The 24738-nt window shown below is 32.8% G+C and overlaps 1 protein-coding gene and 2 non-coding genes across 11 annotated transcripts in view; 2 read left to right on the top strand and 1 right to left on the bottom strand.

Moving 5' to 3' along the window:
- LOC129753543 (protein winged eye-like) overlaps nt 1-24738 on the top strand; it is a 531910-nt gene that overhangs the window by 84174 nt on the left and 422998 nt on the right. For all 9 annotated transcript variants that reach the window (XM_055749366.1, XM_055749368.1, XM_055749367.1 and 6 more), the window contains exon 2: nt 6373-6411. In XM_055749366.1, coding sequence (XP_055605341.1) covers nt 6373-6411 — 39 coding nt within the window. The remainder of the gene's footprint in view (nt 1-6372; nt 6412-24738) is intronic.
- Trnas-aga (transfer RNA serine (anticodon AGA)) lies at nt 6079-6160 on the top strand. Its single transcript has one exon. It is a non-coding gene; the product is annotated as a tRNA-Ser (tRNA).
- Trnaw-cca (transfer RNA tryptophan (anticodon CCA)) lies at nt 19478-19549 on the bottom strand. The gene has a single exon. It is a non-coding gene; the product is annotated as a tRNA-Trp (tRNA).

Raw genomic sequence — 24738 nt, forward strand, 5'->3', positions numbered from 1 at the left:
TGAAATTGGACGGTAATTGTTGATACATGTGGCATCACCTGATTTAAAGACGGGGACAACTTTTGCGATTTTTAAGATTTCTGGATAAATTCCCGTTTCCAAAATATTATTAAAACACTCAGAAAGTATTCTTGAAAATTCCAAACAATTAGATTTTATCAGGCTGCTAGGTATTTTATCAGGACCACAACTTTTTTTGTTTTTTAAAGATTGGATTATAAGAACAACTTCGTTACTACTTGCAGGACGTAAAAAAATTGTGTTTGGAACTCTATTTATAAATGACAAATTATCAAAGGATGGATCGGTTACAATACTATTGGCCAGATTCTTTCCAATGTTTGTAAAGTAGGAATTGAAGTGTTGACAAATATCTTTTTTATTGTTAATATGGCAATTGTTTACATTCAAATTCATCTCTGGTCTCGAATCTTTTTTGGAAGTTCCTAAAAGAGTGTTTATATTTTTCCACAATTTGGCATGCGATGAATTATTGAGAAGGTTTTCATAATAATCCTTCTTAGCTTTTCTCTTGCAAATTTCGACCTTTTTAGAAATGTGTCTGAGGAGCTCTTTTAAATGTAAATCATCGGGGTTGCTCTTAACTCTCTTCAAATAATTATTTTTTATCTTTATTAACGTGATTAGGTCAAAAGACATCCAAGGACAACAGCTTTCTATCTTTCAAGAAATTTATTTATAGTTCAACATCTTATCTACAAGTTTCAATGAGAATCTTCAACATAGGTTGCGCCTTTATTGAAAGATTTGCATCGATATGGGTGATCAAAATTTCCATCTTTGAACCTACTATTCCTATTTTGGTACTGAACTGGTACCTTTAATTGGACCTATATCTAAAATTCTCATAAAATGTATGATTTTTCGAAAATAAATAAACAAATTCATTAAAAGTGTAATCTTTAATTAAATATTACCATAACAAAGTATTACACCTTTTTAACGACTTTAAATACTTACATATCTGTTATGAATATTTTTAACACTTTTACTCCCCGTCAGCTCTATCAGCAGAAAAATATCTGAATCTTTTATATGTCTACTAACTTATAGTTTATTTGCGTAAAGTTAACAAAAAATGTAAGAAATGTTCAATATTGATTCTGAATTATGCCCCAACTAAAAATTCGCACCTTTGTTGATTTGTTCGGTATTCACACAAAGTTTTTGTGATGTTAGGTCTAAAAATGGAACACCAAAGTCAAAGTCTCCTATATTTGGACCCTTTACAAATTTATCGGGTTTCCCATTGATTTTCATTTATTTTGAGAAAAATAGGTAGTCTGGTTCATATTCTCCATAGTGAAAGTAACTACCCTTTAAATTTTGGCTTGGACACTTAAAAACGTGATTTTTCCTTATTTCCTCTCATTTCTCAAAACGCGCCCCACTAATGAAGCTGTCTTATTTACCACTGAATTGGAGGCACATTTTTAAAAACTTTAAAAATTTTATCAGAAAGACTTTTTATGGCAAAAAGCGGCATGGAAGGATTCAGGAAGAATAAGAGTTCATTGTGCACATAGCAGCATCTTTATCCTTTGCAAGCAAAATGAATTATTTACAATTTTCATCATTTTAGGACTTAAGTAGGCTCTAGGACCAAAGTAGGAGCACTCACCCTATCTCCTTGAAATTTTTTAAATTTTTTGTTACAAAACGATTTTCAAAAAATCGTTCAGACCCGGCCGTGTGGGTACGTGTCGTAGAAAGTATTGTATGCTTAAGGTTAAAGATCATCGTTCTTTTTGGGAACTATTTCAAAGACATCTAGCAAAAATAAGACATTCATCTAATTCGATATAAAAAAAGCAATTTTGAATAGCTTAGCAAGTGTTTTGTCATGTTTTGTCCCAGATTTCACTGGAATTCAATCACTTTTGTCCCTTCAGCTGATGGTGACATTTTGAAAATTAAAGAGTGGTCCACTTAAAAAAGATCTGATAAATCTGGTTAAAAATAATCTCCTTTAAAACACGAGGGACATTAAGATGACAGAAAAAAAAGATTACTATTAGAAATAGCAGTAGAAATGAAATTTTGGCCAAATAGTTGAAAAGGTCCACTATTCGTTACATTCTAATTTCAAGTCAGTCAATATTAAAAAAAAATCTAAACTGCATGTGTTCTGTTTTGTGATTGATAATGAACAAGTAAATTCATGAAAATTAGGTTAAGGATATAGAACTCTTAGTAAATTAAGTTTTTTTTTATTTCTTGAAAGGAATAATGATTAAATAGTCAATCGTAGAGAGTCGTTTTTAAACATTTGAATTTTACAAACGTCGATTGTGAGAGTTTTGGATTTTTTCCCTGTGTTCTGAACATTTTCAACCAAATCTCAAGACAAAGTATTTACAACGTATATTTATTTCCGGCAAATCAGTCCAATTCTTTTTTACAAACGAAATTTATTTTTAAACCGACGTTTCGATGTCGTATGACATCATCTTCAGGGGTTCTACAATTATTTATGTGTAATTATAAAATTTGTGTGTGATGTTCGCTTATTTTTAACTCTACTTACAAAAATTGTCGTTGTTATTGCTTTTGGAAAAAGCGTACTGTTTGAATCTGTCCGTCACTAGTTTCGCTGTGAAAATTGATAAGACTAAGTAAAGGCGTCTAGAATTTGAATTTGAATTTGAAATCTCATCGGTTATTTATATAAAAAAAGTTGGGTGAAATTATGCGGTAGAGTTTTGTATAACTGTTGTTTCAACTGTGTTCTTTCTATCTTTTTGTGGTTGGTTTTCTTGTAGTTTGACTTGTGTAAAATGTCCAAGATTGAAGCAAATATTGTGTTCAAGTTTTTTACATCGGTTCTTTGGTTGACAGTGTGTGGTGTATTAAATATGTGGCACATTTCCAAAAAAATTAGAGTGTGTTTGTTAAAACTGGAATCTAGTATGCATGTCTTATCGAGATTGAATGTGTGGCCTGTAGCTATGATATGTTCTATTAGAGCTGTGTTATCTTTCTCTGTATTTTTTGTGTTACCTAAGTCGTCGTTAGATGTTGTTTCTATTGTTTTTGTTTTGGTCGCTCCTTCTCCTCGTTTTTGGTTTAGCATTTTGATGTTACTCCGATGTCCCGATATTCGTTGCTCTAGTGTGTTTCTATAGTTAAACCGATGTAGACACTGGGGCAAGGTTCTTCGCAAGGGATCTTGTAAATGACGTTGGATTTTTCTCCGATACATTTACTATCTTTGACCTTACTAAACAAATCGCCCACTGTCATATTCCTCCTGCTGGCCATTCGTATGGTCGGGTAGTCGGTAGATAAGCATCGTATCAGTCGTTCAGTGAGCATCGGCACGTAAGGTACTGATCGATACACAACCTCGTGATCAGTTGGATGGATGGAGTTTTTTGGCGGCGATTGTAGCTGATCTGGATGGATGATTGTTATTGCTGATCTCGACTGTGCTGTGTGGATTTGGCTGCGATGACATTCTGGCTGGTGTGGATATGATATGCTGGTGGGTGGATTTTCCTGTTGATGCGGCTGTGATGTTGATAGTGTGTTGTTAGTGGATGGGCTGGTTGATGTTGGGCGGTTGAAATTCGGGTTTGCTGTAGTTCTGATGTTGACTGATGGTTCCGGCTGGTGTGGATAATATGAGTTGTTTGTGGATTGTGGATTGTGCTGTTGATGGGGCTGTGATGTTGATTGCAAGTTGTTGATGGACGGGTTGTTAGGTGCTGAGTGGTCTGGATTCGAGTTGATTGAGGCTGATGGTTGTTGTTGTCTGAATTTTCGTTGTTGGATGATTTGATTTTCGTTGATCATTCTGTTGATCAATGTTCTGGGGAAATCATTCTGTCTTAGATGGTGATGTATGTGGTGAAAAATGTTTTGATTTTCATCGTTTCGTGATAGTAGTGCGATTCTGTTGATAAAATTGTTGGCAACGTTCATTTTGTGCTTTAGCTGGTGGCACGAGTGCCAGTTTAACCAATAGCCTCCGGTAGAGTAACATCAAAATGCTAAACCAAAAACGAGGAGAAGGAGCGACCAAAACAAAAACAATAGAAACAACATCTAACGACGACTTAGGTAACACAAAAAATACAGAGAAAGATAACACAGCTCTAATAGAACATATCATAGCTACAGGCCACACATTCAATCTCGATAAGACATGCATACTAGATTCCAGTTTTAACAAACACACTCTAAATTTTTTGGAAATGTGCCACATATTTAATACACCACACACTGTCAACCAAAGAACCGATGTAAAAAACTTGAACACAATATTTGCTTCAATCTTGGACATTTTACACAAGTCAAACTACAAGAAAACCAACCACAAAAAAGATAGAAAGAACACAGTTTAAACAACAGTTATACAAAACTCTACCGCATAATTTCACCCAACTTTTTTTTTATATAAATAACCGATGAGATTTCAATTTCAAATTCAAATTCTAGACGCCTTTACTTAGTCTTATCAATTTTCACAGCGAAACTAGTAACGGACAGATTCAAACAGTACGCTTTTTCCAAAAGCAATAACAACGACAATTTTTGTAAGTAGAGTTAAAAATAAGCGAACATCACACACAAATTTTATAATTACACATAAATAATTGTAGAACCTCTGAAGATGATGTCATACGACATCGAAACGTCGGTTTAAAAATAAATTTCGTTTGTTAAACAGAATTGGACTGATTTGCCGGAAATAAATATACGTAACAAACATACAGTCGACATCTCGTAAAACCAACACTATTTACAACTTTTGTAAAAATTATATTTGCATGATTTTAATTTGAATTTTTGGTACGGGTTAATGAATATGTGTGTCTAAAAACATTATCTTTAAAATTCAGTTATATTTTACTGTTCTTCCATAATAAACATAAATCTTTCAGAAAATATGTTGCAAGTTCGTTTCTCAAAACCGGCTCAATACCATTTCATTTTTACTTTACCTTTTTTTAGATGTAAATTAAGATGATAAGAAGCCCTGAAACCCCACTGACATGAGTTATTTTAATGTAGATCGATATAATAAATCCAGGAAATTAACCTCTCAATTCTATGCTTTAAAATTTTCGTGTAAAGTTCAAATTAAAGTCTCCATCACACAGATCATAGTTTAGAGAAAATCAATTAGTGAAAACCGAAACTATTTCACATTTTATTGAATAATGTGATAATGGATGTGATTCAATAACATCGATTATTTTTCTTAATAATTCAGATATAAAAATGTGACAGCTAGAACTAAGTTTATTTCAAAATCTACGCTGAAGATTTTAGGATTGAAAAACTCTCGAATATAAATATAGCTTATTTGTTCCCTGTTAAACATCCTATTGTTCTATTGGTGACTGCACATTAAAGTATCCCCAGTTAAATATGTATTTAACGTGCCAAAATATCCAGAAGCTTTAAATTCGAGTTCATTCATCTAGAAAGTTGATTGAACTTCGCGTTTCCACAGATCAAATATCCCACTGGATTCGGTACTCCTCCTATTGGGGAAAATGGCAACGTGCGGAATAATCACACATGCATAGCCTCTAAACCTGCTGTCTCTCATCCTAGCTCTGTCTCCAGGGGAAAAAGTGTCCCTTCTCTCGGGTGAAAAGTGCGTTTTTCGAGCAAAAAAAAATAACATGGGGGTGGCAGTGTGGTTGATGTACCTTCCCACCTACGTACGTACTTTGTTTCCCGCCAAAGAGATGAAAAACAGCGCATTCGATGGATGGATTTGCGATGCTCTGGGTTGAGTGCAAGCGAGAATGGGAAAGCAGCCAGCGGGAGGGCTCAAATCTAATAATCACTTCACGTACAGAATACGGTCACGTTTGGCTGATGTGTGTGGATTTAGCTAGAAGATGGGAGCAGTTCCCGTTTTTTGCGCTTTTGTTTCTAACAACTTAACTTTGGTGTTTAAATTGAGAAAGGTGACCAAAGGGATTTTTTTCTTTTTTTCGGATTTATTTTAAAAATAATAAATTGTTTATGCAAGCTCATCACATTGAGATTTTGTAATCTTGGTTCAGATTTCAACATGTGATTACAACTTACATGTGAGCAGTCGTGGCCGAGCGGTTAAGGCGTCTGACTAGAAATCAGATTCCCTCTGGGAGCGTAGGTTCGAATCCTACCGACTGCGAAACTCTGTTTTTGTTGATTTCTCAGTTCAACTTTATTACAGAGATATAGTATTTATTTAGAAAATCATTCGTAAAATGGGAATATTGATTTGAGTATTACTTCTAGGAAGATTCAATTCGTTTTATTTCACCTGAGACCAATTTATATGATAGCAAACCTTAATCTATGTTGATATTATAGTTATAATTTAAATTCCAATTCTTTTTCCAGATTCGAACGTTCTTCTCCTGGAGACGAGCCAAGTCCACGGTAAGTAGTAGGCCCGTTCAAAGGACACGTCCATGGGTGGTATCCGAAATTCAAATTTAGCTATAAATAATCACAAATAAAAAATGCCCAATAACTAAGGAAATTGAAAATTTAAACCATTTTCATATTTATAAATCATGGCCATCACACAAATTCGAAAAAAAATTACGATTAAATATATAAATTATTAAATTTTATTTTAAGAGTGCCAATGATGCAAGCCAGAGAAAAAATTCCATTTTATCTTTAAATTCTTACAGTTAAGAAAATAAAGGGATTAAAAGTTTATGTTTTAATCAGTTCACAAAAATAACTTTATTCATTTAATATACAACATGTTCAATTCATCATTGTTGATAAGGTAGGGGAGATGAGGGCATAACGAGCACTCGGGGCATAATAAGGACTCCTCTTTTCTACAAAAGTACGTATTTTCTTAAATAAATTTTCATGAGGATTTGTTTCGTACTTCGTATTTAAAAAAAAAAACAGCTAGGTTCTCAAGTGACGAAAATATTAAAATTTTTGAGCACCGCGAAATAAACTTTTATGGTATTTAAATCATCTGGATCTTTAATTTACGCACTGCAACATTATGTACACATTGTTTCTCAATTCTCACCATCGTTTAATATTTGATTTTTCACTTAAATCAATTTTAAATCGCGTTTTTATTTAAATTTGTTGACTCGGGGTCATATAATTTAGCAGTGAATTCAACTCGATGTAGTCTACTGAATTATAGAGCTACAGCTTGACTAGTTTACATCTGACGATGGGAGATAGCGGAGGAGCGGGCTATATGCGCCTTTTTAGCAGAATACTGATTTAATTAAATATTACATCGAATATGTGTACAAAACCTATATACACATGAGCAGATATCTGTTTTCTATACATTGGAGTATTTTTTTTTTGTTGAAATCTTCTTCCGTTTTTGAGAAATTGATTTTATTATAACTGTTGTCAAAATTGCCGAACCTCAAACCGTGCGGGCTAAACGCGCCTATTTATGTTTTAGGTAAAATTTCTGTTTTTTTGGCAATACTTCCGTATCATTTTATTGGAAATGCTAGAAACTGATAACTTTCATACGACAAAGCTGAAGATTTATAAAAATCCTTGTCTTTTATAACTTAATGGAATAAACCAAATTAATGGTTTCCATCATATGGAGGAATTTCATTAATAAGATAAATTTTATCAAATCTGTTTTGAGATCTTTGATTTGCTCTTAAGATATTAATTAGAGCTTAGATTTGAAGTTTTTATGATAAAAATTTTATATTTATTCTATTTAACCTGTTACTTAAGGGTAGGGGCATTTTACAAACATGATGGGGGCATACAAAAACACTCTCTTATTTCACTTTCCCTTCATTATGAAACCATCATAAAAGCTTAAATTTTTTTTACTTCTAAGGTTCATTTGAACAAGAAACAAAAACCACCCAAGTTTTTGTTTTGAGCATCTCCACGTATCATTTTTAAAAGTCAAAATATTACATCAAAAGGTATCAGAACCTTGTATGAATTTTTATTTTTTTTTTTGAGTTGGTTTATTAATAAAATTCTTTCTTGCCTTATGTTCAAGGCGTATCACCCTCAAGGCGCATTTAACCCGATAGGTCCATTTAGAAAACCTTTCCCCTACATATTAACCAAACAGTAGCGGCACAAAGTGCTCCATAGAAGAGTTTAGCGAATTTGGGAAGCTTTTAGGAACAGGCATATAATAGAAAGGAAATTAGCTCCTAATGTTATTTTTTAATAATTAGTGGGCAAAATTTTGTAATGAGAAGGTACTTGCAAGGCACGTCGACGGAAATACATTTGATTTTTTAACAAAAATTTAAGAAAAATGTGCAAACAGCTCTCACATAAGAGCAGACATTTCAGAAGTGCATTTTTCATAAATGAAATACAACTCTTAAATAAATCTATTAAAAATCTAAATGATTTAAATCTTTTTCTTCTAGTACAAAAAACAACTCAAACACTCCGTTGATTCCAGAAAAAAATATCAAATTTGTTATTTTGGTTAAAATAAAACAAGATAAAATTCCAGTTTTTTCAACTAGGTTTTTTTCTTGCTAGAATACTTTCCAAAACAGAACTTTTGTAAATTTAGGTTACAAATATCTCCAACTTTTTTTTGGAATGGAAGTTTTTGTAAAAATATCACTTTTTCATTCAAAAATTATTAAAATACTTAGGTGTGATTTCAATCGCAAGAAAATCACCAGTTTTTGAAACTCAATTTATCGCTTAGTAGAATCAATATTTTATTTTTAAAAATTAAAACTCTAGAAGAAGACCTAAAAGTTGATTCTACTTACTTTTTGAGAGATCTCTGAAGTAAAAAGCCGAAGTAAAATGGGTTTTAAATTCATTGAAAATTTACACCTTTTTGTATACCTTTTTTCCTAACTACAAAACGTCAAACATTTACCTGGCATCGCGGATTGGGCCTCTGATTATCTCTCCGATACCTTCCAATTGGGCTTGGGCCTGCTTGAAAGAATTAAGCTTGCTCTTTAGTCTTACACAGATTTCCATAAGAATGACAGCTAATCGGAGTGCAGTTGGAGTGAAGGCTATTGCTTTCTCTGTTTAATGCATGAGAAATCGTATACTGGGATAGTGAGTGTGCCCATCGCCAAATCGTCAGATGAAACAAGTAAAGCTGTTGCACTATTATTCAGTTGACTTTATCGTGTTGAATTCGCTGCTAGAGTCCCCGGCAGAAAACGCTCATCGTGCCTCGATTAATGGTGCTTATATTGCCTCATTATGCCCCTACAGTGACTGGTTTTCAGCTTCCGGCAAAAATGTTTAAAATGCATTTTTGAACGTTTTATCTACTTTTTCAAGTTTCAGGCAGTTAGGATAAAGATTTTTTTTAGTAACTGAACACGAAACAATGATGTAACTTACATATTATAGCTGTTTTCTATGTTTAAATAAGCGTTTTCCTTAAGGTGGCCATTATGCTCTCATCTCCCCTATAGGTTGGGAAATGGGTGACTTCTTAATGATCGAATACGAAACTGGTAAATATAAATATAAGATGTTTCAAGTTTTGTTTTAAACATTGAAAGCACAAAAAAAATACTAATTTAGTTTACATTACGCATTAAAATTAAGGTGTAAAGTTGCAATTTTGAATCTTTTTTCGCATTTATCATAGATTATTTAAAACAGACCCGAATGACCCGGGTGGTTAAAAGGTCTCTAATAAATTATAATAATAATAGATTATTTAAAAGATTATGATCGTGTTGAAAAAGATGCTCAAAATAAATGAAGAAAACAAGGGTAAGTGGAACGTTTATACATTTTCAAGTGCAATTTTAGTTCAAAATCTCAAGCTCTGAATACTTTGTCATCGTCAATTGAAATACTGAGTCCTGAGTTTCATTGAAATACTGAGTCTGAATACTGAAAGTGCAAAAGCAAGAAATAAAAAAAAATAGATTTATATTCTTCTTAGAAGATTATGTTTTCCGAACACAAAAATCCAGAGTTGAAAAACAAACTCAAACTTATTTAAAATATTTAAAATGAAATTAGTTTGACTATAAAATTTTATAAATTTATTTGAAAATGAATTAAAAAGGAAAAATAAAATTAAGCTGGCGATAAATTTTCAAATTCAATGTTCAAATAAATTGAAAATTGAATTTATCGCCACTTTATTTATCGGCCTTATCGGCAAAAGACATCTTCTTTTTGTAATAAAATTTCAAGATTATGAAAATGAAAATTTGTTCCATGAAGTCGTTTTTGAAAAAAAGGTTTTATTTGTTACATTTAACAAATTTGTTTTAATGTTTATACTCCTTTAAAAATTCGTTAAAAATCTATTATTTTACTGAAATGAGAGAAAAACAGAGAAAAAAGACAACTTCTAGAATTTTTTACGCAGAATTCAAGATTATTTTCGGTCTTTGGGAAAATTATTTAAAGTATTATTTAAAAGTTTTGTCAGAAAAAAGCGGAATTTTCTTGAATCATTTTTAACCTATTTTCAAAAATTTATCGGAACTAAAATAAATCAAAACTAGCTCCTAAATTCATTTCACCTCAGAAAAATGTGATTTTTGTGGCTTACGGTAATTTATCAATGTAATTTATGAGCATTCGGAAAAACAAGAAACACATAATAGAATAGAGGCTGAAATTGATTTTTAGAAAAGTATATAATATCAGTCGGGGGGTAAGGGGGGGGGGGTGTTTGGTTGTTGGGGTGGTTTTTTAAATCTTACGTAATAAATGTTACATTAGACTGAGTCGATTTGAGGTCATTTTCGAATTGCTCAAATCCTGGGGTCTGGGTCAAAAAAGCTTAGTTTTGGTCCAAAACTCATCCGTGATTTTTTGCAGAAATTTTAAGGAACGTTTTCATGAGTAGTAACATTTACATACCCCTGTTAGACAGCTAATAACTTTTTTGTCTAATAAGATACGAAGTTACGGTCTTCGACAAAATTGTTCAGTGCATAATTTCCTTTAGTTTTGAAATTAATTTTTACGGCCTTATCGGTGAAAGTTATATTCTCATAGTGAGAACATTTCAAGAATTGAAAATTATAGATGGATAGAAGAAGATTAGAAGAAAATTATAGGTGTTGAAATGAGCGGGTAGAATTTTTTAAGAAGCATTTTCACCACATACTTAACTTTTGTTCAATCACGGATCAACTATTTTGAAATGTTAGAATCGGACAGGGTTGAGTCTAACACAACACAATAGTTGATCTTGCGTGGTTCGCACCGCGAAACTTGCAATGCGAACGAACCGTTCGCGGTGCGAACCACGCAAGATCAACTATTGTGTTGTGTTAGACTCAACCCTGTCCGATTCTAACATTTCAAAATAGTTGATCCGTGATTGAACAAAAGTTAAGTATGTGGTGAAAATGCTTCTTAAAAAATTCTACCCGCTCATTTCAACACCTATAATTTTCTTCTAATCTTCTTCTATCCATCTATAATTTTCAATTCTTGAAATGTTCTCACTATGAGAATATAACTTTCACCGATAAGGCCGTAAAAATTAATTTCAAAACATAAATCACGGTGATTAATCTTAATTAATAATTTCCTTTAGAGAATTCATAAATTGGCACAAATACCATCAGCAGAGTTGGTTCCACAGAAGATTGAAATATGATGTTGGTTTTTCGGGACAAAATATTCAATTTTTACATACAAACCTAATAGATCAAATTAACTCAGTTAAACGTTACTTAAAAATTCTGAAAAAAATCATGCAAGAGTTTTGCAAGAGTTTCGGATCAAAACAAAGCTTTTTAGACCCCAGGGTTTGAAATATTCGAGAATAACCTCAAACCGACTCAGTCTGATGTAACATATATTTTTCTTCAACCATATGGGGCGATTTTGATTTTTAATTACTGGATAAATTTTTCTGTGAGAAATACAATCAACAATCTAAATTCATCAAATGATTTACCAAAAATAAAAATAGGAAAACTTTAAGGCTTCACGTTGAAATGAGTCGAATTTCAAAGGTTAGTCGACAACGTTATTGTTGTCGGGTGGTGGATGGCTATTGAAAAATCTTACTTTGTTTTACAAGGGGGAGGGAGGCTCAAAAATTTCCATAATCGAGCTTAATTAGTGAACAGCCTATCCATACACTCAAGAAGCATGTACGATTTATAGTATATAGTAGCGTTCATAAAAGAATGAATATGACGACACCTTTTATTGAGATCCGCATTAATTTGAAGTATTTTTAAAATAAAAACAAATTCAGCCAAATAAATGGGTTTTCAAACAAATATTTGTCCAACCAAGAATGATATCTAAATATCTAGATTTAATGAATCCGATTTTCAGCCAACACCATTTTTGATTGAATGAGTAAAATAAAAATTGATCAGTCACAACTTTTTGACATTAGGCCGGAAAAAATATCATATTCTTCTTTTGTCACCCCCTTCCTCACTTCGATTTTTTCCGAAAATCTAGAAGGGGAAAATAAATAGAATTGAAGTTTATGTTTGATTGAAAAATTTGAAAATTATTCGTAAATTCAAACAGTTGAAAGGGCGAAATTTAAACTGTAAAGCTATGATCATTTAGTATCCGGACTCTTTATTTCGGTGATAGCTGCGTTACTAGAGCTCGGATATGCAAAAATTTATTTGCGTTGTGTTGGTTATTAAAAGGACTATCCTGCCTATTTTTTCAGTTTTTTTTTAGATAACGTGTGATTGAGATATTTACGATGCAAAAGGACATGGTAAAAATTATTTTGCACAATCGCCTCGGAAATTCTTCATTGTCGATTTGAATACTCATGAACTATAAAATATGATGATTTGCAAAGGTTTTGCTTCTGTGGTAAAAATAATAGATCAATACATGACTTAAAAAAGTGTACATAGATAAAAAAGAGGTTTTATGAAAAAGTAAGAGTAATTCTTGAAACCATTGATAATTTTTTTTTTATATTTTTACACTAAATGTCATATTAACTCCTTCATTTCCTGAATAGAAAGTTTTTCGATCAAATGAATAGTTTTAAAAATACACACGTTTGTAACTTTCCGGATTGTAAATGATCATAGCTTTAGAACAGGCATGTCAAACTGGGGGTTTGCGGGCCGCATGCGGCCTGCGGCTTTGGTCAATGCGGCCTGCGTAGCCCCGTCTAAATTGTCACAAAAAAACACTACTGATTTTTATGTAAAATATTACTGCAAAAAAACTAAAGTTGAATGTAAGGTTTTCAACTTAATGCAAATGTTTTTCGATGTTAAAATTTGTTGCTCTGAACCACAGTTTGAGGTCATTCCCGTTTCAGTGTAAGATTGTGTGTAAACATTCATAACGTAAACAACATAAATATCTTCCAAGTATTTTGGTTCTATTATTTTTATTTTACGGAAGGAACAACAGACATATTGTGATATTTTTTTTTTAATTGAAGATGTACGTAAGCGTGAATATCAACATTATTCATTGTATAAAAGAACATTCTAAATAATCAAATATTTTCCGTGATTACATTTGTGATTAAAATTGTAAAATGAAAAAAATAATTGTGTTTTTTAAAAATATCTTCAGCTACTGTTCATAAAATTATCTTTTTCTATAATCTGACCATAAACTGCTCTTTGCACAATTTTTTTTGACTTCTATTCGGATTAAGAGGTCGATTTTAAATTTGAAACTTGACGTCGATAAATAAAGTTAAGTTTTTTGTAAACAATTCTATCACAATATGAGGCCCTCAGAGCCAAAGGGGTATAAGTGCAAAAAAGCTACTTTCGAGATAGCACGCTTCAAAGTTTCTTTGTTGTGCGATTTTCCATATAATTTTTAGGAAGTTGGAGTGTTTGTCCGTTCAAAAAAGTATGAAGATAAAATTATAAAAATCTGAAATAAGCACTGATTAAAGATGTTGATACAACTAATGCTGCAAATCTGCTTGCGTAAATAAAGGAGACCGATAGCAATTTCAAATTTGCTCATTTTCAATGTATTATTCACCAAGAGGCATTATGCGCAAAGCAATTGAAGTTTCAAAATTTACTAAAACCAGTTTAGATACTATAAATTTTATCCGTTCCCGTGGCTTGAATCATCGCCAATTTTCGACATTTTTGGAAGACATTTTACATGAATTCGATTGTGTTTCTTACTACACAGAAGTACGCTGGCTTTCCCGCCACAAAATATTAAGATTTTTTTGCTACGAGAGGAAATTATGTTATTTTTGGAAATGAAAGGTGAACCTGTTGAACATTTTCAAGCTGACGACTGGGGTCAGGATTCGGCATTTGCCGTTGATCTCACTGGCCACCTGCAAGATTTGAACTTAAAACTTCAAGGAAAAAAAAATCATAACTGCTTGGGGGCCGTTCAGATACCACGTGGACAGAAAAATGAGATTTTTGACCACCTCCCCCCCTCTCCGTGGACAAGCGTGGACATTTGGCAAACCCCTACCCCCCTCCCCGGATGTCCACGTGGACAGATTTGAAATAGTTTTTTTTTCAAATACCTATAATTTGACATTTAGAAAAAATAAGTATTTTCCTTTTTGTTATTGAAATGATTACAAAAAACCAATGAGAATATCCTGATATAAAATAATTTTAAAAATTTTAAATTTATAAATTATCATATTTATTGACTTGCTTTCCAGTAGCTACTTATTATTTAAACTTACTGGAAAGCTTTGCAATTTTAAGTTTTTGATTTAAACCTAGGTCAGGCAAATAGAAATTCGCTGCAACATTTTTGCAGCATTTTTTTCACTTTTCGACAGAAAAATGAGCACTTTTTGAAAAGATTTGTAATCGTTTATGATAAAAAATTTCCCGGAACTAATCAAAATCATGAAAGCTATTGTTTCATAGATGAGACATGCGTTTGGTGAAACTTGTAAACTTATCCAATGCAAAACGCTCTTAAAGACTTTAAAAACTTTAAAGAATGTTCATTCTAGTGAAACAAAATATGATACCTGCTTACTGGTCGATGATTTAATTAGATATATTTAAACATCTCATCTCAGATATATTTATTCATCTTGAAAAAATATTTTGAAAGTAAGTATGTCCACGTGGACATGACCCAAACCCCTACCCCCCCTCTCCGTGGACAAGCGTGGACATTTCCATACCCCCCTCCCCCCACCCCCCCCCCCCTAAGTTGTCCACGTGGTATGTGGACAGCCCCTTGTGATGATGCAAAAACTTTCAAGCGAAGTTACTATTGTGGATCAACCAAATTTCCAAAAAACCTTGTGCACTTCTCTACGTTTCAAGAACTGAAAAGATCAAATGAGGCTGCATCATTTGGTAAATACGTACTTCACCTAGAATCGTTACTAGATGCATTCAAAAGCCGTTTTCTTGACTTTCATTCATACAAGCAAGAATTTTCGTTGTTTTTATCTCCATTTTCGTTTGCTCCTGAAAATGCTGCTGATAATTTGCAACTAGAGTTGATAGAGCTGCAGTGCAATTCTTTATTAAAAGCAAAATACACTGAAGTGGCTGTACCAAAATTTTACAGCTATTTGCCTGAACGCTACGTTGAGGTACGGAAATTTGTTGCCAGAATTCTTGCTATGTTTGCAAGTACCTATGTATCTATGTGAGGAGTTTTTTTTCATAATGAAAGCTACAAAAACTTCTCATCGTTCGAGATTATCTGATACAAATTTACCATCAATAATGAAAGTGTCAGTGACAAATTAACTTCAACCTGATATTAATAATATAGGACAATAGATTTAATGCATTAAAATATAAGAATGTTAAACATTAAAAGCTTTAATAAAAACTTAACGCAAAATTTCATTCCAAGTTTACTTATAACTATATTCCATTGTATCGTATCTAATCTCCGCGAAACTAATAGATACCGTCAAACGGGGCATCATGCAAAAGCAGGGCTAGATGCAACATTTGTATACCACAACACTCATTCAATTTTAATTTCAACATACTGTAATAAAGTTATCATTGAATGATAAAAATTGATGTTGACATAGTTTTAGCATCTTGAAAGAGTTTTTTAAAGTTTTTGATTCTCATAAAAAAATTAAAAAATCGAGCAATAGATGTTAAATTTTTTACATTTTTCGATGCCGTAAAAAACTTTACCTCGTATGACAGATTGGCTTAATGATATCACTTACAAACTTTATATTGCTTTTATTATCCAATACCAACACTGTTGGTGTATAAATATTTTTCGGACAATCACCAATTTTTTTTAAATAAATATTTTTATAATTCAGTTAGCTGACTGGGGCAAAATGCAACAAAATGCAAACCAGAACTAAATCTCATAAATCGCATTTCCACATGCTGGGATATGATTGTTTTGCATTATGCATTTGGTAACATTAAAATTTTACCCATCCTAAGTTTTATTTACATGATTTAAGATAATAGAATATTTTGTAGTATTTTTTACCCCTAAATGTATGCAGCAGATTAACACTCTTTTCTTAAAAAACATTTTTGACAGAAAAAATGTAAAATTTAATTCGAACAAAACAAAAAAATACTGCAATTGGTGCTTTATGCGTTATGACATAATAAATGTATCAAAAACATTAAATTTTCAAACGTTTTCATTTGATTTTTCATTAATTACAGAGTTTGTTGCAACTTACCCCTTTTTCTTAGAAGGGTGAAAATCGCATGATTTTGTAAATTTAAAAATAACTGGTAAAACCAATAATTTTTCTGACAACGTCAGTTTCTTGTCTCATCAACCTTAAAACTTTTGATGTAAAAGAGGTATGATTATCTGTAAGCGTTAAGATTTTAGAAGCCATTGAAGTTGAAAAGTGTTGCATGTTGCCCCAGTTGACGGTATGTTATGTTTTCTAACTGATTTTGGCTGCGGCCCTCTACGTCATAGAATTTTTTTAATGCGGCCCGCGTACCTAAACGAGTTTGACATGCCTGCTTTAGAACATGCAAATTGTATCACCTTTTGTATTCAAGATTTTTGCTTCAAAATTTCGATCTGAAAAACCCCGATTTTTTGAAAAATATTTTGTGTTATGTAGATTGTATAGGAGTTTTCTGCATGCAAGGTTTTATTCAATTTGTTCCAATTTATTGAAAATTTGGAATATTTTTTCATATCCCTCCTCGTGATGTCTCAACTCCAAGTGACAAAAGAAGGATTTCAAAATAGCCCTGTCCTTTTCACCTATTTTTGAGAAAAAAGCACTTGAGCTCTGTTGTTTTTTTTTAATACATAGTTATTTTATATGTTTTTTTTTATAAATACGACCGCGAAAAAAATCAATCGTTGACTGGGTGACATTTTCTTTTGCACTACTGTCACTAAATAAAATTTATTATATCCCTTCGCATCAAAAATATTATTAGGTATCCAGTTAATTTGGATGACAAAAGGTTCAACACATAATGATTTGTTTTTGTAAAAATAAAATAAGGCTTGATCAAATTTCAAATCCTTTATTTGTCAAAATTCATTTAAATCAGGGGTGACACAAGAAGAAATTGATATTTGTTCCAGCCTAATTGGTGATAATATTTTTGTTTTTGTTTTTATGGGAAATAAGCTTTGATAAAGTTGGTCAAGTGATTTCACGTCTGAAAATTAACCTGGTCTTGTTAGGGCATTCAAACGAAAGTTAAATTCTACTACTTTTTAAATGTTTTGGAACACACGTTGGACCATGTCGTTATTCTATACCAGCACCTTATGCTGAGCATGATCTGACTTGAGACTGAACATCGAACAAGCTAAGTTCCTTAATAAAGTGTCCAGGGTTGGTATTTCAGAAATTCATTATTGATCATCAAAGGATGATCGATTTGAACTAGCTCAACCCCAACTGTGGCTATCCTAAGATCTACATATTCTTATATTTTCTTCCATTTTAAACAGGTTTGTTTTAATACATTTGAATTTGCACAGAACTTTTCATTTCGAAAATGTTAAGCTCGAATGGAATGTTTCTTCGTCAAAAAATGGTAACCCCATCTTGCATTTCACTGTGAGGAAAAATTCAATAAAATCTGTTTTAATATTTTATAGCAGTAAAGTGCTACTTTTGCCGCGCGGGTTTTATTGACAGCAAGACGGGCGTCGAAAATCAAAGCCAAGCGTAGGAGGAACATCTTTGAGCGTTCGGGAGAAACCCACTCGAAAGATGGGATTTATAATTCAATCTCGATATCGCTGGGGACGCGTCGTTGCCAATGGGTTTCCGAACAATAAGACGCCGTCGTTCTGGAAAAAGTTCTTATCTTACTGCCATTGGCCGATGGCGCGGAAATACCGGAAGTAACAAACAAAAGAAAAACGAGCGGAAACTATAACGGAACGGAGTCGTCTTCTTGGGAGAGGAAGAGGGTGTCCGGTAAGAGGACTCCCGATTCGCAGTCTCGCCCTTTCGAGCTCGCACCAAGGATTGGGGGCGGACAATTCAAAATTAATGCTACAACTTTTAAACTGCTTTTTAATGTCTGTGGAACGGACGCTCCAGTAATTTCGGACGAATCAGCACCGTTATAGTTGGTTCAGTTCAGATTTTCAGTGCCCATCAAAAACGATGAAAACGATCAAGCCAAGTAAAGGGGAGTCGGAGGAAGAAAAAGTACGAAAACGGAGGAAATGCCTCCAGGTCATGAATTAGGATTAAGGGCCCACTTTACGCTGTCATTTCGGGGTAGTCTCAGGGGCAGAGGAGATAAAGGAAAAACTTCTCTCTCCTCCGAAAGCGGTTCTTGTTAAATATTCATTGTGCTGATCATTACCCGAAACGAGTCGAAGATGCTGGGAAATGTCTTTCACGAACTGTCATTCATCACTTTGGAAACTGTTGAACCTGGAACGATTCGAGAAAAGTGTCACAAACGCTCCGTGGGGGTCGCTCAAACATGTGCAGAGACATATTTGTGAGAATGGTTGCTGACCGTTTCAAAATCCTCCTGGAGGATCTCGCATCAGCATCCCGGCTGCCTAGAAGGGCCCCGGAGGGATAAGTAAAAAGAACTATTTGTCATCTTTTCGCGACACTCTGATCTCGACGATTTTCAACGATTCGTGACTTCGGAGAAGGGCTGTCTTAGAGACGGTTCATAAATTTGCTTTATTACCCTTGGAATAGTTAGACTGCTAAAGAAATGCTCGACGCCGGGAGTGTCAACAAACTATCAGGCAGGGGCGCTCATTGGCTTGCCTATGAGAACGGAAATCTGTCGCCTCAACTTGGAAAAAATTCGTGCACATAATTCAATCTTAAATTTAATGTCCGTTTGACACATTGCAGTTATGCATTTTTTCCAATGTCTTTGATGTATATATGAAAGTAAGGTGAACTTTTGCAAACTAATGAAATTTTGGTTTTTACATTTCCAGAAGTATGAAAGAAGTTTTAAAAGTCTTTGGAAAAAAAAGATGAGAGCAAAACATACATGCATCTGCTTATATCTTTTATTAATTAACATTGATCTAATGCTTCAAGATGAGATTAGTTCAATCAACAAAAAAGGTTGAAAAAAAGAGTAGATACTCTTGCATTTGACCCCGACGTGATTTGAACACGCAACCTTCTGATCTGGAGTCAGACGCGCTACCGTTGCGCCACGGAGTCTTGTGTGGGGAGCAGAAACCACAAGGAAAAGCTCAAATGAAAATTAGTGACAAAAAATAGTATCGAGTTTACCGAGATGTTATTTTTCTATTGGTAAGACTATGCCCACCAATGGTTGCTAAACCTCGAATCGAGTACATTCGGCAACATATCTATCAACCCATCATCGCACCAACAGTCGCTAACTTGATTCGAGAAATAGCATTCGAGCAGTAGGTTGTTACAGGATGCGTTTATGTAGCAACCTGGTAGAAACGCAGCTGGTCGTCGCTATGAAGACCAAGCCCACCGCAAGTTGCTATTTCGGTCGGTATTTTAGATGGTTTGATTGGTTGCGTTTTTTATCTTTTTACTGATTTTCGCACCCATTGTTGCCATCCAGGTTGGTATTTGTGTTTGTTTATTTTCTGAAGGCAACGACCGGCTGCGTTGCTACCGGGTTGCTACATAAACGCATCCTGTAACAACCTACTGCTCGAATGCTATTTCTCGAATCAAGTTAGCAACTGTTGGTGCGATGATGGGTTGATAAATATGTTGCTGAATGAACTCGAATCGAGGTTTAGCAACCATTAGTGGGCTTGGTCTGAGAAAATAAACAAACACAAATACCAACCTGGATGGCAACAATGGGTGCGAAAATCAGTAAATAGATAAAACCGCAACCAATCAAACCATCTTAAAAACCGATCGAAATAAAAACGCCCGGTGGGCTTGGTCTAAGATAAGGAATTGATTGCTTTTATGACTTCGGAAGTTTAAGATAAGTAACAAAAAACAATCTTGTTCGAAAAAGATTAAAGGCGGTTTTTTTTAAATCAACCAATGACATGACCATAACCTTTATGACTGATAGTATTTTTTCATTTTAAAACTTTTAAAATAGTTGCAAACCTATCACATAAGTAAGATAAATTGATTGATTAACCATCATTCGTCTCATATTTTTTAAAGTTACACACTAGACCGCTGCAAGCTTTGTATGGAAGTTCCAAATTCTATAATTTTTCACACCTACCATAACTTTTTTTTGTTTGTTTTGCTGCAAGAGATAACAATAAAAATTTTGGAAGCGATCCATTAAGTTCTGAATTAGCGCAACGAGTTTTAATTTTGTATGGAAATTTGTAAGGGAAATCAACATTTTTCATTCAAAAATCGCCAGAGATGTACTTAAAGCTCCAAAACATTCAATCATGTGAACGAAGTATAAACCTATCTAATACCCCAGAAAAGTTATTTTATGATCTATTTTTGCATTTTTGTCTGCTTTTTTTGAAAGCTGTGTAACCGTAGGATGAAAATAAAAAATCTCAAAAAACTGCTTTGCATTGCCAGAGAATTGATTGATTTTTACAACTTCTGCAAAAACATTTCATGCCATTCTTAACAGCTGTAGCAAGCAAAGTCTACCAATTTTAAATACTTTTCAATGGATTCAGATTTCTTATATTGAAATGGTTATAACTTTTTACATGAAATTCTTAGCTGCTTGTGATGTTAGCAAAAAATAAAGCTTAAGAATAGTCAAAACTAAAAATTAAAGACCGACTTCATTTCAAGCTCATTTGAATTTTCTGGATGATTTAATGTGCAAAAATTTCTTTTTCCATACAAATTTCCATACAATATTGAAAAGTGTTGCGCTAACTCAGGAATCAACCAAATAATCTAAAATTTTACACTGATGCTTGGTAACTCAAAAGGCATCGAAAAAACATATGGGATCAAAAAGTCATTTTTCGCAGCGGTCAATTGAACTTTGAACACATTGATATACAGACCCCGTTGGATTCTAACTAGACGAATGTGAAATTTTGGTTCCCAAACTTATGCTACTTTTTTTTTTTTTATTTCATAAAAATTACTGTAAATCATAATATGTTACATGATGCCCGTAAAACAGGGGGAGGGGGGATCATTGTTAAAACCCCTCTATGGGTTTTTGACTCTATTAGAATATATTGACAGTTCTACACGAACACCACCTTAGCAGGAGGCCTCAGCCCTAACCTCAAACCATTGGAGAATAGAATCGATTTTTGAGAAGGGCGCACGATAAACGCGATTTTCCGGTACTAATATCGACAAATTCGTCCTGTCGAAAAGCGATACACGGATGTTTGTGTTTTGATTTTTTGGGTGTTCAGGGCTGCCAAGTGCATTGATATTTGGAAAATGATTACCTTTTTTCAATTGCATTGTTATTGAAAAACATTTTCATCAGTACTGAGAATTAGCAACTTTCCCGTAGATTTCTATTCGAATGTGAAATTAAACGCATCATTTATCTACATGAAATAACAACTTACTGTATCGCACACTTGAACGATGTAGCGAATTATGTTGATATGTTTTAAATAATCAGAGCATGTAGGTAATTATTTTCAAAGTCAACATAGACGGGGCTTTCATTAATTTACTTGTTTGTAACAGTGAATGACTTTGTATTCGTTTAAAAGTTAGAAACAACTCTTTTTTAACCTACCAAGCAGTTCATAAAAATATACTTTAGATGTTTTGAATTCACCTTGAAAATTCATTAGCAAAAGATGGCTTATCTTCATCCATTCAGGAGCGCTCCGTCATTAATTCAAATGTTAAGTTGTTGATAGTTATAAATTTAATCAATTCAGAAATATTATAATCAGTTTAAAACAAACAAATACTAATTTTAGTAACGAACCTAGCATCACTGGTGAGGCCGCCAGCAAATCAAAATTTGAGGTTATGGCTGAGGCCAATTTTTCGTCAATACTATCGTCCGTATATACCTATATAGGTACATTTTTGTTTTAAATCTCAAATTATTGTGATGATTGAAGAAGGTTATTCAAGTGTAACAATCCTGACTCAGAACTTGATGCCAATACCTCGAAAACTAATCACAGTTTCAAAATTTTGCTACCTATTTGAATAAAATTCCCACTTGATGGTTAAAAATCAATATTAAATTTTGAATCAGATTAATCTGATTCAAAGCTGAAGCTGATAAAAACGCTGAAAAACCTGTTTTAAAATCATTATTTAAATTTGGTGTTGTATTTCATTGAAACAAATTTCCATGATTTTCGAAACTCATATGCCTTAAAATAATTATTTTCAGATTTTGAAAAAAAGATTAAAATCATCCTATGTTATTGTTTCATATTCAGATTTAAAGCTCTTTAACTTCATTCTTTACAAAATTAAAACATAATAAAACTTTAAAATATAGATCCAGGATTGAAACTCAGAATAAATGTTTTAAATGTAGGTTTTTAAATAAAAATTTAAATAATGAATTCAGATTGGAACCCAAAACGTCAAAACTAGAATAAAACTAGATTGCCGATTGTGGGGCTCTGAAAAAAATTAAAATTCTTGGCTCATATTGTAACTTTGACCTGAAATCTAAATTCAGAAATTGATTTGTTTAGTACATTTCAAAAATCGTATTGAAACTCCCAAAAAGAACCAAAATTCATATCGATTTTTTTTAAACGAATGCGCCCTGTGGGGCTGAAATTCCTTAAAAAATATTTGAACTTATTCAGAATTAGATACAGATACACAAAGAAATGATTTATTACAAGAAACAACTTTACAATCAGTGCTAAAAAATTAAAAAAAAAACAAAGAAAAAAAACTAGAGTTTATAAGAAAATGTGAACTCATTGATTTAATCTACAATACAATATACAAAATACTGTTTCAGCTCATAAATGAGCATAAATGAGCTTTAAACTACCAAGAAAACTTTTGTTGTTTTGTTGAGGAATTAAAAACGTATAATTTTGATTAGAATTTCAATTTCAAAATTATTAATTTGTAACCAAAAACAATCAGTGATTGTTTAAAAAAATGGATTTTTTTATCTGCATAATATTTACAGATAAAAACATGTAATCTTCTCAAAAGAAAACAGGGAATAATTTTTTTATATTTTATTGAACAAAATTGCTATTTTTTTCAAGAACCAAATTTCAAACTAAAACCATCAATTTGGATTGAGAATAAAAAAATCAGGTTTGAATCGCAAAATTTCAATCAATTCATCAATCATCAAATCTTTGAATTCGCTCGTGAGTTCAATGGATTTCACTCATTTGAATTCATTTGAGCATACAGGGTGTTCAATAATTTCGAATACACTTTTTAACCAAATGGTGTGGTAAAGCCGTAGCATATACATCTAACGTTTTTTGGGAGTAATTTTTTGCTATTATCAGACAAACTATTCCTGGTGTCGAAGAATTAATTTTCATTATGTGATCGTTTTTTATAAGCCTTTTCACACCACAAGTACTGGTACAGGCAAAAAATCTTATTTATTGACCAATATAAATAGTTTACAGGTCACCCAATCTGCCTCTATTGGTCAAATTCTCATGATCTTTGATGATGTCGAGAATAAACAAGTAGAGAATTCCTAAACTTGTCATAATACCGTGACTGCGGGTAATACCGTGTTTTATGCTATCGTATAGACACTTACGCACAATGCTGTCAAATACCTTCAGCATTTTATACTTTACACAGCCCAAGAAAAAATAAAAACTCCTGCACTCTTCGGTTGAAACGTCATTTTCTGGTGTTGCAAAGCGTTAATACAAAGTTGAGTCCGCAATAGAGTATTTCCTGAGACAGATTGTGGTAGAGTAGCTTTTTGTTTTTGTTTTGAAAAATGTAAACACCAACTGGTCGCCATTTTGATTTTTGATGATAAGCACTGTTCAATGCTTTCTTTTAAAAAATTCTTTAATTAAAATCATTAAAATACTTCATGTCTTAACTTGTTATGAATTTACAATTAATTAAATAAAGAATTTAAATTCTTCCCACCAAGGTGCGCTTGCAAAACCACTACAATTGCATTGCCAATATTATTTCATAACTATCTGCACAGCAAAAATTATTTCCTGTAAAATTACGCAAATGTCCTGTAACAAAAAGGAGCAGAACATTTACCGTAATTTTACAGGTCGAAAAATAAATTACGTGACATTTAATTTTTAGTTTACAACTTTTTTACAGGACATTTGCTGTAATAAATTTTTCCTGTGTGGTCATTGAACATGCGTAATGTTGTTGCTATGTTTACCCTACCACTATATGCCGAGAAAATGTAAACATGAGAAATCAGCTGTTCGTCTGACAAGTGGGGAAATGCCTTATACTTTGATTCAATTCAATTCAATTCAAAAACA

The sequence above is a fragment of the Uranotaenia lowii genome, chromosome 3, assembly GCF_029784155.1.
Source record: "Uranotaenia lowii strain MFRU-FL chromosome 3, ASM2978415v1, whole genome shotgun sequence".
NCBI classification, from domain to species: domain Eukaryota; kingdom Metazoa; phylum Arthropoda; class Insecta; order Diptera; family Culicidae; genus Uranotaenia; species Uranotaenia lowii.